The sequence below is a fragment of the Myxine glutinosa genome, chromosome 2 (genome assembly GCF_964187855.1).
Source record: "Myxine glutinosa chromosome 2, kmMyxGlut1.1, whole genome shotgun sequence".
Lineage (NCBI taxonomy): Eukaryota > Metazoa > Chordata > Myxini > Myxiniformes > Myxinidae > Myxine > Myxine glutinosa.
Window position 1 is genome coordinate 230,934,920 of NC_136262.1, and position 11,114 is coordinate 230,946,033.

Consider the following 11,114-nt stretch of genomic DNA (forward strand, 5'->3'; position numbering starts at 1 on the left):
GGAATGATTCTCGGTGTGCGTTGTCGTCACCTCGCTTGAGGAGTGTATATACACCATTGTAATGTCGACTGTACATACCTCACCATTTTTTCTATATTAAATTATATTGTGCAATCGTTTTATACCATGTGCCGGTCTGAAGTTCAAATAATATTTTGAATTAAAAAAGAACTATTAAATAAATTAATGAATACGCATGACACCGTTTGCGTTGAACCGGAAGTTGGAATTTCTTCGCATGCCGCATGACGACATGACGTACAGTATGGCGGTTAAAGATAACGTCGGTAAACAAGAGTTGTTGGAACGATTACGACGCCAGGAAAGGTTGCTTGCTAACAGGTATACAAAGAAGGAAGTAACAGTGTTCGGAGTTGATACCTGGTTTGTCCAGGTGTTAATCCAGTCGGTCGGCCTTTGTGTTTATCTTAGGTGAGTGGTAACTCGTACCGGTAACTCTCCGGTCATGTGTCTCTCCGTCAGGAAGTTCCTGAAAACCTTACCGGACGGTGGAGTCAAGGTGGAGGTGCTTGTTCACCAACTGAGAATGGCGGTGGCGAGGCTGAGCGAGGCCGATGACCTGGCCGGGGTACTCTCCAATGCACACGATGAACGCTCCGTACCTGGGCAGGTGCGAAACGTCACGCTTGGTTGCCATGGTGACGAACCAATGGACGGCATCAATGGGATGTCCCACAAAGAGGCACGGAGTCCGGTTGTACAGGTGTGTCTGAACAGGAGGATCGAACCAAACGCGCCGATGTCACCCAAGGTGTGTGTATTGGGCGCAGGTGTGAGAATGCCGGGGAACGGTCGAGAGAACCTCAGTGACGGCATGCGGTTAGTGCAGGTAACAAGTAATAAAGTGCAGGATCCTTGTACTGAAAGAACCAACGAACAAATGTCTGAAAACATGATAATTGGTGGAACTAGACTTCCTGTACCTGCCCCAGAGCCGACGACTAATGGAGTTTCTCTTACCGTTGAAGAAGAGCATCAAGACTTTGATGCACTCGCTCGAGATCTAAGCAGCATTCACCTGTCCAACGATGATCGGCGATCGCCGGGCTCTGGTCTTGACAACATCTCGATGGATGATGCATCAGGGGGCTCAAACCCCTTCCTCACCTCCCAAAAGCCTCACTTTCTCGAAGTGATTGAGAACAGGCAAAGAAATCCGTGCTGCACAAAAAAGTTCAAACCAAACAGGTAAACCGTTTTGAGTTCTTTATTTGGAGTGAATGTTTTTAAATGCTCATTTGCATTTATATATATAGTGAATATATATATATATTGGTATATAAAGTCGAGGCTCATGTAAGAGCTAACATTAAAGGCAAACAGAAACACAACATATAATAAAGGGAGAGAGAGGGAAGAGGGGGACAGAGAGGGAAGCACATCAACAGTAGAGAACAGGGACATTGGGAGATCTGTGGAGGGAGGGGGGGGGAGGAGGACACGGTATGAAACAAATGGACACTGCGAGGACTTTCAGGAAAGAAGTCGGAGATTTAAAAAAGTGGATCTGGGGTGTATTAACGGGGATAGAAAAGATCAAGGTTTTGGATGGGGGCAGATAAGAGATGGTGGTGAACAGCTGTTTTAAAGACCTGGAGGGAGGAGTGGGATTGAAGAGAGTGAGGGAGTTTGTTCCAGAGGCGGGAGAAAAAGGAGTGAAAGTGAGCAGAGGGTCTTGATTTTGGAAGTTTCACCAGAAGAGGGTTGCTGGCAGATCTTGTGCGTCCTGAAGGAACATTTGAAAAATCTATTCCATTTTAACTCACCTGGAACAAAAATTGCTCAGGTGATTTATTGGTATCGTGCGGCGTCTGTCAGTGAGTCCGTATGTAAACACTCGGATCTTCTCCATAACTACACACATACATTTTTCAAAATACTGTATGTTAGATTGAAATGTACACAGCTTGTGTACACATGTATAGTACATGTGTGTATAAGAATGTCTCAGGTCAATGCCATCCAAAACATGTAAAACACATGTTAAGCGGCCATGAGAAAATGTATCGACCAAATTTGTTACGCACAACGTTCCATCATGTAAAACACTTGAGAGGCCAAATTTTCCAAATTACAAAATTGCTGTTTCCATGGCAACTGTTGTTTATTTGGATTTTCGCACATATCGTGCTTGCACGACATCTTTCTTTCTTGTTTGTTTGTTTGTGTGTCTGTGAGTTGGATATCTCAAAGTTGTGGACGTATTCGGACGAAACTTGTTGGGCATGTTGGGAGTGTGACGATAACGATTTGATGAGATTTTGGTTAAGATTCAGGTCCAATACCTTTTATAGTAATTATTCAGCATTAACGGATGGGGCCAAAACAATATATAACATGATATTTCAAAAAGTTGTGGAAAGGTTATGACTGAACTTTGTGGACGAGTTGGTTCGGTGACGAGAACAAGCGATTAGTTTTTAGTTCATGTCCGAATCCAGATCCGGCCTATCATTGGGATCCCAAACATAAACTGTTCGGCCTGGCGAAGGTGTGCGCTCTACCGAGTGCCGTCCTAGTTTTTATTCCATTCAGGAGTGTGCATATTGTTCTGGAAGGGCATTACACTAATTCTGTTTTTTGTGTCTTTTCCAGGTCGTTAAATAAAAACTTACTACAAAGTCTGCAAAGGGTTCGGCCTGTGCCACCTGTGCGGCAGCCTGGGGTCCAGGAAGCCTTGGATCAAAGTAACTCAGCACACTTACCCCCTCTACTTTATGCTCCAGTAAAGTTTCTATCTCTACAAGAAGCAGCAGCACTACTGCAGAAACAAAAAAGAAGGCAACAAGTGAGTGTTGGGAATCCTTATTGGGCTCCACTGGTGGCCCAAAGGTCTAGGTATGGAAGAAAAAGTTTTTGTTTTTCTGTTGTATCGAGCAAATGTAGGTGAAGTACCTAATTTTACCTGCCTTTTTATTTGTCTACCTAGCTTTGTACGTGTCCATTTCCTCTTTCATTATGTTCACACCATGTTGCTCAGCTTTCCTATTTGCCTTAACATCATGGACTGATGGGATTGTTTGGAGGTAGGATTTCCTGGTCTGGGATTGTTTTCCAATGTAATAGGATGTGATGACAAATCTTACCCCCAGTACTCTTCAGGCATGGTGTTGCGTCATAGAGTACACTGCTCATTCGAAGGGTTTGTCTCTGCTCAAAGCTGACATTTTCTGTGTTTATTTGTTCTGGAATGATCCAGATAAGCTATCAAGTACCAGTACCTATGTTCATTTCCAAATTTTTTGATCTTCGTGTTTGTGAAAATGGATAGAAAACGTGTATAAGGGCCGCGGGAAGTTGACGGTCTTTTTTGACACTCTTCAGCTGCATGTGCTATTTTGTTGTTTTGTTTTTGTCTGCACTGGCATTCCCAGAATTATCTTCCAGGCTCCAGCTTCCGGGACATTTGTGTCTTTCTCCATTAGCAGGTTCAAGACATTTTGCACAAGTCCAAATTGTGGAAACTCGGCCCACGTTTAGATTTGTTTTTATTGTTTGTTTTTTTGTTCTGGCCCCGATACGCGCAATCGGTAACAGGGCCACCTGTCATGCCGTACTTTGAATTTGTCTTGCTTGGATTCTGTCGTCCATCCTTGTCTTCTGCAGTTCCTTGTTTTTTGTTATCCACTCTGTCCACAAAGCATACCGCAAAATGTGAGTATGCAAGAATATGGATAAGAGGATGAACCTTTCTGAGTAATGTCCCGATAATGTCCGGCCTCATGCATGCATGCACATACACAACATTTTTCCCCATGGTATAATGCTCATGGGAGAGCTGCAACACATGATGCGCACATATGCAGGGGAATATATGAGCCAATAGTAGACTTGACCAGACAAACAACCACTGCGTTTGTGGGAAGTAAACATCCCGGGGCACTCTGGTTTTTCTCTCTTCACCCAGTGGGGAAATTAAAGAGGAATCTCCTCCTTCGAATAGTTTCAAATCGATGAGGTTTGTCAGTGTTCAATCCTCTAAATGTTTAGCATCAAGCCAGGAGGCAGCACGTATCATTTTTAAAGTCATCGGTATGCCCCGTCCAGGGTCAAAATCAAATCACAGGCCTCCCAGACTCGGAGTCGACGCTCTAACCATGACGACACTGAGTCTGGTTATTTTTCATGAGAAAGATTGGACTAGTCTCGGAGACGGGCACTGACATGCAGGGACCTCCGTGCCTCTTCAAATATCCCACAGAAACAATGTGACGACGTCTCCTTGGGGTCAAAGCTAATCAACGAAGACGCAATCCGGGCTGGGGCCATTAAGACCGGGGATTGCCCCAAACAGCTCAAACATGCTAATGGAGACTTGGCATAAGTTAACGTGTGCATGCCACTTCTGCCATTTTTTTCTAGCGTTAACTTCACCTTTATCATTCAATTAATCAATCAATTAAATATAATGGCGTTGTCGGTTATGAGCTGCCATATTTGTCTGAATGCTGAATGTCAGCTACTCTGCCCTCGGGGCGTGGGACGTCGCAAATATTTTTCCAAGTACTGTTAAACGGAATTTTTTTGAAAGTGTCAAGAATGTGATTTGTGTTTTATAGTTTTTTTTTTTTGTTTACAAGATCGAGGCTCGTGTAAAAGCTAACATTAATCACAAAAAAACTGACATAAAACGTACAATAAAGGGAGCGGGAGACAAGATAGGGAGAGAGAGGGAAGCACACAAGTACAACATTTGAGAGCAGCGACATCGGGAGATCTGTGGGAGTGAGAGGGCTTGGGGGAGGAGGCATGGGATTGAGGTATAAAACACCTGGACACTGACAGGACTTCCAGGAAAGAAGTGGGTATTTCAAAAAAGTGGATCTGGGGTGAATTAATGGGGGTAGAAAAGATCAGGGTTTTGGATGGGGGTCAACAGCTGTTTTAAAGACCTGTAGGGAGGGAGGAGTGGGATTGAAGAGAGTGAGGGAGTTTGTTCCAGAGGCGGGAGAAAAGAGAAATGAAAGAGTAAAGGTGAACAGAGAGTCTTGATTTTGGTGGTTTCACCAGAAGAGGGTTGCTGGCAGATCTTGTGCATCTCTTGAAAATCCTCTCTTTCTCTTTGCTGATGACTCCACTCTCTGCCGCTCCATTTCTCATCCCTCAGATCGGCAGTCTGCAGCCTCCTCACTCTCTGTAGACCTGGACAAAATCACAGACTGGTCAAACAAGTGGAACATGTCTTTCAATCCTGACAAATCTCACACTCTTACTATGTCTCTCCGAAAAGACCGTCTGGACATCCCCTCCAATCTACTTTCTCAACAATCCTCTCCAAGAAGTTCTGTCACTCAAGCTTTTGGGTCTCACTATCTGCCATGATCTTTCCTGGGAAAACCACATTTCAAATCTGGCCTCCAAAGCCAGTCGCCGACTGGGCATCCTCCGTCGTGCGAAGTCCTTCCTTGGCACACTTGAGCTCCTCACCACATGCAAGGCTTTCATCCGCAGCTCAATGGAATACTGCTCTCCCCTCTGGGCTGGTTCTCCTGCCTCACACCTAGCTCGGCTTCACGCTGTTGAAACCAAAGCTTTCAGAATCATTGGGATCTCCTGTTGATGAAGATAACTCCGAGGGCCTTTCACTTACTCACCGCAGGCAGGTTGGTGGTCTTTCTGTCTTCTACCGACTCCTCTCCGGCCTTGCTCCCCCAGCTCTCCCTGGGCTCTGTCCCCCAAATATTCCTATTGTTGTTGTTGGCTGAATAGTCCAAATATGTTGGCTGATTTCCAAACTGATGGCAGATGGCTTTGAGCAAAAGAGAGGGTGAAGAGAATGGAGAGAGGGTGTGAAAGAGCGGCACAGCAGGATTTTAGGACCCGTGGGCTGATGCCGTCTGGTCCAGTTTCAGAATCAGAGTCTAGGTTTGACAGAAACTTCTCCACCTTGTCGGGAGAGAAGGACACAGAGTCCAGAAGCAGCTGGGTACGACTGGGTAAGGGGAGGTACAGAGAGAGATGCGTTTGGGACTCAAGATTTTGAGGCAAACACAGAGTTGAGGCATTTGGCTTTTTCACGTGCGGTGTCAACTGTGTAGCCATTTGAGGTAATGGAGGGCATGGAGGGGGAACAAACACCAGAAACAGGTTTGATCAGACGCCACCAGGTTTTGGAGGAAGGAGACAGGTTTGAGAGTTCAGTCTTGAAAGTAGAGAGATAGTGCTTCCTGTCTCTCCTGAGGGTAGACACACACTTGTTCCGAGCTTGGTGTAAGGAACTGAGATTACCGTCAGTTGGATTAGCCTTCCAAGAGGCAAAGGCAAGTTGTTTCAGGGCAACTGCCTCACCACAAGATTCAGTGTACCATGGACGGGAGGAAGGGTAAGACAACTGAAGACGAGATGGGATAAATCTGTGCATGAGAGAGAGCAGTTTGCTTTGGAAGAATTTTCAGAAAGAGTTGATGTCAGAGGCAGTAGTGATGGGAGACCAGTCCAGATGATTGATGGCTGCTTGAAGACCGTGCCAGTCGGCCTGAGTGAAATGCCAGACTCGTCGACGCTGAGGAGGCTCTCTGAGAATGGCCAGAGAGATATCCACTTTAACAATCACATGATCAGAAGAACCGATTGGAGCAGAAGAAGAGCAACAGACATTTGCAGGAAAGTTTGTCATAACCAAGTCTGGAAGAGAAGATACTCTGTTGACTGAGATCCGGGTCGGGAAATTGACAGATTGTGTCAGTCCCAGTGAGTTGCAGAAGTCCTTTGCTGAGATGCCATTGCTGGTGAGAGAGGTACCCACACCTCGTCAGCTGGCATGATGACAGTTGAAATTGCCACATATGAGGAAGAGAGAGTTGTGATGAGTGGATATAAGTTGGTCCATGTTGTCAGACAGAGAGATGTAGATGGAGTCATCACTGTTTTGAGGACGGTACAAAACACATGAACAAAAGGTGGGAGCGGAGAGGAAGCCGTAGCCAGAGGTGCTCCTGGGGGTGAGGTGGAGAGAGGGCAGTGAGGAAGAGAGTCTTTGATAAAGATAGAAACCCCACCACCCGGAGGAGGCTCAGGTCTATCATACTGGAGGAGGGAGTAACCATGAAGAGCTATTAAGGAATCAGACATCTTGAAGGAGGAAAGTTTCTGTTAAGCAGTTTACGTCTGGCTTGTCTGAAGCAACCCGTATGGAGAGATCAATCAGGTTTGAGCGAAGGCCCCAGATGTTTGAGGTCCATACCGTGAAGAGGGAGGGGGAGCATCGGGTGCAGGACGGGAGGGGAGGGGTTGGGTAAGAAGAATGGTGAGAGTTGAAGGTAGGGAGAGCTGTTGATGGTGTCAGAGATTGCAGAAGAGTTAGGAGAAAGGGAAGGATGAGGAGGAGAAAAGGTTTGATGGTGATGGTAAGAGGCACAGTGAGGTGTTGTTTGAGGGGGGGGGCAGAGCAAAGTCAAAGATTGGAGGAGGTGGAGGTATGAGATAGAAGGGAGACGAAGTGGGGAGGAGGCAGCTTTGAGGAGGAGGGGCAAGGGGGTAGAATTGAAAGGGAGCGGTGAGGGGGGAGTTTAGTAGGGGAGGGGTGAGGGGGAGATTTGAAGGGGAGGGGTGGGGGGTAGTTTTGGAGGGGCGAGGGTGGAGAATTGAAAGAAAGGAGTGAGGGGGAGTTTAGGAGGAGAGGTGTGAGGGGGAGTTTTGAAAGTGGATGATTAATGAAAAACGAACATTTATTACAAACTGGGTTTATTGTGATTTTCAAGTCAGAGATCTGTTTGAAAACGATAGAGGAGGGTGGAATGCAGGTGAGTTTAGAGAATGTAGAGAGGAAGTACTGTGAGATTGAATATTTTTTTTGAAGTAGAATGAATAAGTGTTCATGTATATTACAGTACATCGGAATACTTGGAAGAAAATAATTGTCGTATAGTCCTTAGTATATTTTACAAGCCGAATGGAAAAATTGGGATTTAATCATGAAAGCCAGCGTCATCTTTTGCTTCATTGATTCCCATGCTTCTTGCTTTCCACGGCAGTTCGCTCAACGTTTATCACATCTATCGATCTGTTTGCGAGGCCACTTTTGACCATTACGTGAATGAACTCACCTTTTGCTTGTTGGTGAATTGGTGGATTCTGCTTTTCTGGTTTTGGGCTCTGGGCTGCAAATTTGCAAAACCTGTGCCAATAATCTGGATCAATAATAAGTAGGAGTCACTGTGCAATGGGCTGACAGGATGGCCTAGAGGTACTCACAAGTACCTCGCAGCTGTCTAGCCTGGGTTTGAATCTCGACTAAGCTATTAACTGTCATCCCGGTGTTTCACGGGCAGTGTGATTCATCAATGTGTGTGGCGTCCCTCGGATGGACGTTTAGCCAGGTGTACTATCTGCCAGTGCTCGTTGTTGCATGTGAAATGTCCCACGGTGTACTTCACGAAGAGTAAGCGAGCTACCCCCTGAACAAATTACAAATTCCTGCCCTAACCCGCAGAGGGCGTTGCATCATCGGCACGGCTGCACCCTCAGCCAATGATACTACCCCGCAGCCTTGTGTCGCATATGGTCGACAAATTGCACAATATTTTTCAGGAGTTGTATTTTATTGCCATGTCGAGTCTTCCCAAAGGTTTTGCTGCAATTCCATAGTTGTGTTCAAATATTGCACCTAATCTCTAATCTGTCTTGTGATGGTCTATCCGGTTGGGTTTAAGGCAGCCGAAGCTGTCTCTTGGTAAAGATTATGTTGAGTAGTTTACGCTTGCCTTACAAGTGGTAGTCAAAACAGGAAGAGCATTTGATTATTCCTCCTTGTTTCATCCTAAGGGTTAAAACTAGCTTGGGGCGGTGGAGTGGGGAGGGATTTTTGCAGTGACCTCATTTTTGAGATGACGTTTTCTGTTGTTATTGGTAGTTTGACAATCACCTGTAATTTTTTTACGTCATTATAGGAGTTGCAGATGAACATTGCAGCAGCGAAGCTGAGCGAACGCACAGATATTCACATGGACCCTTTTGAGGACAACGTGGGAAAGAACAGCTGTTACCGTGATGCCCATTGGCAGCAGGAAGATGATGAGGTTGAAGATGATGTGGAGAGAGAGGATTATAACTAATCATGTTGGCGTTTGTGTAAGCATATTAACATCTGCATTATAGTTACAAAGTTTTTTTTTTTAATTATTATTATTATTATTATTATTATTATTATACTGTTACAAAGTGATTAAAATCAAATATTTTAAAAAAATATTTATATGATGTTCTATAATCTTTATTCTCATCCTTGATGCCATTTGGTTGAAAATACAATTTGAAGATGCACCTGTTATGATGTTGTCCTCTTAACTTTAGAAATATACCTTTTGTTTAGTGTCAAAGAATAGGACCTTGAATGGTATTTCCGTGAAACGCAAGGGTAATTTCAAAGCAGTGAATTGTTAACTCTTACATCGTTATTACACCATTACATTTGTCACTTTACATCCTCATCTGGAAAAAAAAATTGTGAATTTCCTGTTAATTTGTTTGAGGTAGCCAAGTCTTATCCCCAGCAGGGGCTACGCGTGAGCTCAATGTGCATGTCCCAAATTAGATGGCGCTGCTCGGTCTATCAAAGTCGAGTGTTCAATATGACACTTGAAGGAGACTGAGAATTTGAAGCCACGATCGCTCGTTGCAAATTATCGCCAGGAGACTGCTCACGCGTGACCCCTCATGGCTGTGATGTGTGACGTCACCTGTTTGCCTCAGTGTTAACCTGCGTGGTCAGTAGTGAAACGAGGCCTGACTGGGAAATTCATTAAATTTGCATGATGCAATCTTTTTTTGAGCACATAAAGTGAAAAATTCGTTCATGTTCAGATCAAGTGCTTTAAAATTTTTTCCTGACGTTTCAATTTAAAACCAGAGTACATACCTCTGCCAGGTTAACAGTTTCTGTTTTGTATCCCACTGATAGACCGGATCTGGATTTGGACCTGAACCAAAATTGAATCGGCTTTCTTTTGTCCTAAGCCTGGTGTTGGCTTAGCGGTTAGGGTGCCGGCTTGGGATCAAGAATCAATATCTTGGGATCAATATCATGCTTGGTATCAATGTCAAGAATCAAATCAAATCCGGATCCAGCTTGTATAATTTTAAAGTGATTCTTCACCCTTGAGTGATATTGCCAACCAGGTGGAGGAATGCTCTCTACTGAGTGCCGTTCTAGTTTACTAATGGTATCAGGGGGGCATCTACCTATTTGTAGACCAGATACCAGGATTTAAAAAGCCAGACTGTGGTAGTCTAGGATCAAAACAGTTGGAAGATTTAGGACAACTTTGTTATAGTTGAAGCCCAAAGTAAATACCTGCGTGCACACCGTTCCGGCTAGGATCCTGGGTTCGAATCCCGGTCGATCGCTAAAAATGTCATCCTACCAGTTCACTGGTAATTCCCTGCGTGTCGCAAGAGGCGACTAACAGGGTTGGTGGCAGGAAGGGCATCCGGTCATAAAACATCGCTTCAAAAAAGGGGACCAAGGTGCCCAAAAAAATGCCACCCCTGCTCTGCGGGGAAAAATGGCCTCTAAAGGCGGTATATTTCTTTGGTCACCTACCCATCTCATCTGCCACGTTTCGTCCAAATCCGTCCATAACGTTTTGAAATATTGTGCTAGATATTGTTTTTGGCCCCATCTCTCAATGGTGAAGAATCACCAAAAATTATAATATCTAGATCTGCATCTTCACCAAAATCTAATCAATTTGTCTTTTTCACACACTCGACCAAGTTTCGTCGGAATCCGCCCAAAACTTTTTTTTTTGAGATATTGAGCTCCTCTTGCCATTCCTGTTTATGCAACAATTATTTATTTTTTGTTATTTCCTTAATTATGAGGTCACTTTTTACTACCACCACTAGTTTTGGAATCCTCATTTACCTATCTTGGAAATTTACTGCTGCTGTAATGTAGTGTGCTTCTCTATTTATTTATTTTTACTCTTCTTTTTTTTGTGCTGCTGTGAGCAATTTTTACCAAAGTTGTGAAATCATGAAAATGTGCGCTGCTGTAAAATTGGTACATACGTATTTGTGGAGATGTGTTCCGGTGAGTCACGTTGTTTTTACATTGGCTTGCCTGATCATGCCTAGAAACTCCCATTGTTTGA

The 11,114-nt window shown here is 44.4% G+C and overlaps 1 protein-coding gene across 1 annotated transcript; it reads left to right on the plus strand.

Annotated features, from left to right (window-relative positions):
- The first annotated feature begins 248 nt into the window (after positions 1-248).
- Positions 249-9,287, plus strand: POLR2M (RNA polymerase II subunit M). The gene is made up of 4 exons (XM_068106096.2): positions 249-342; positions 484-1,209; positions 2,617-2,809; positions 8,910-9,287. The coding sequence occupies exons 1-4, from the start codon at positions 254-256 to the stop codon at positions 9,072-9,074; spliced, it is 1,173 nt and encodes a 390-aa protein (XP_067962197.2). The 5' UTR covers positions 249-253; the 3' UTR covers positions 9,075-9,287.
- The last annotated feature ends 1,827 nt before the right edge of the window (positions 9,288-11,114 follow it).

Bases quoted from the DNA above. Each gene is read 5' to 3' on its own strand.
- POLR2M (XM_068106096.2), top strand. From the start codon at position 254: ATGACGTACAGTATGGCGGTTAAAGATAACGTCGGTAAACAAGAGTTG. The intron at 343-483 runs GTATACAAAGAA...TCTCTCCGTCAG, and splicing joins GAAAGGTTGCTTGCTAACAG to GAAGTTCCTGAAAACCTTAC. The intron at 2,810-8,909 runs GTGAGTGTTGGG...ACGTCATTATAG, and splicing joins AACAAAAAAGAAGGCAACAA to GAGTTGCAGATGAACATTGC.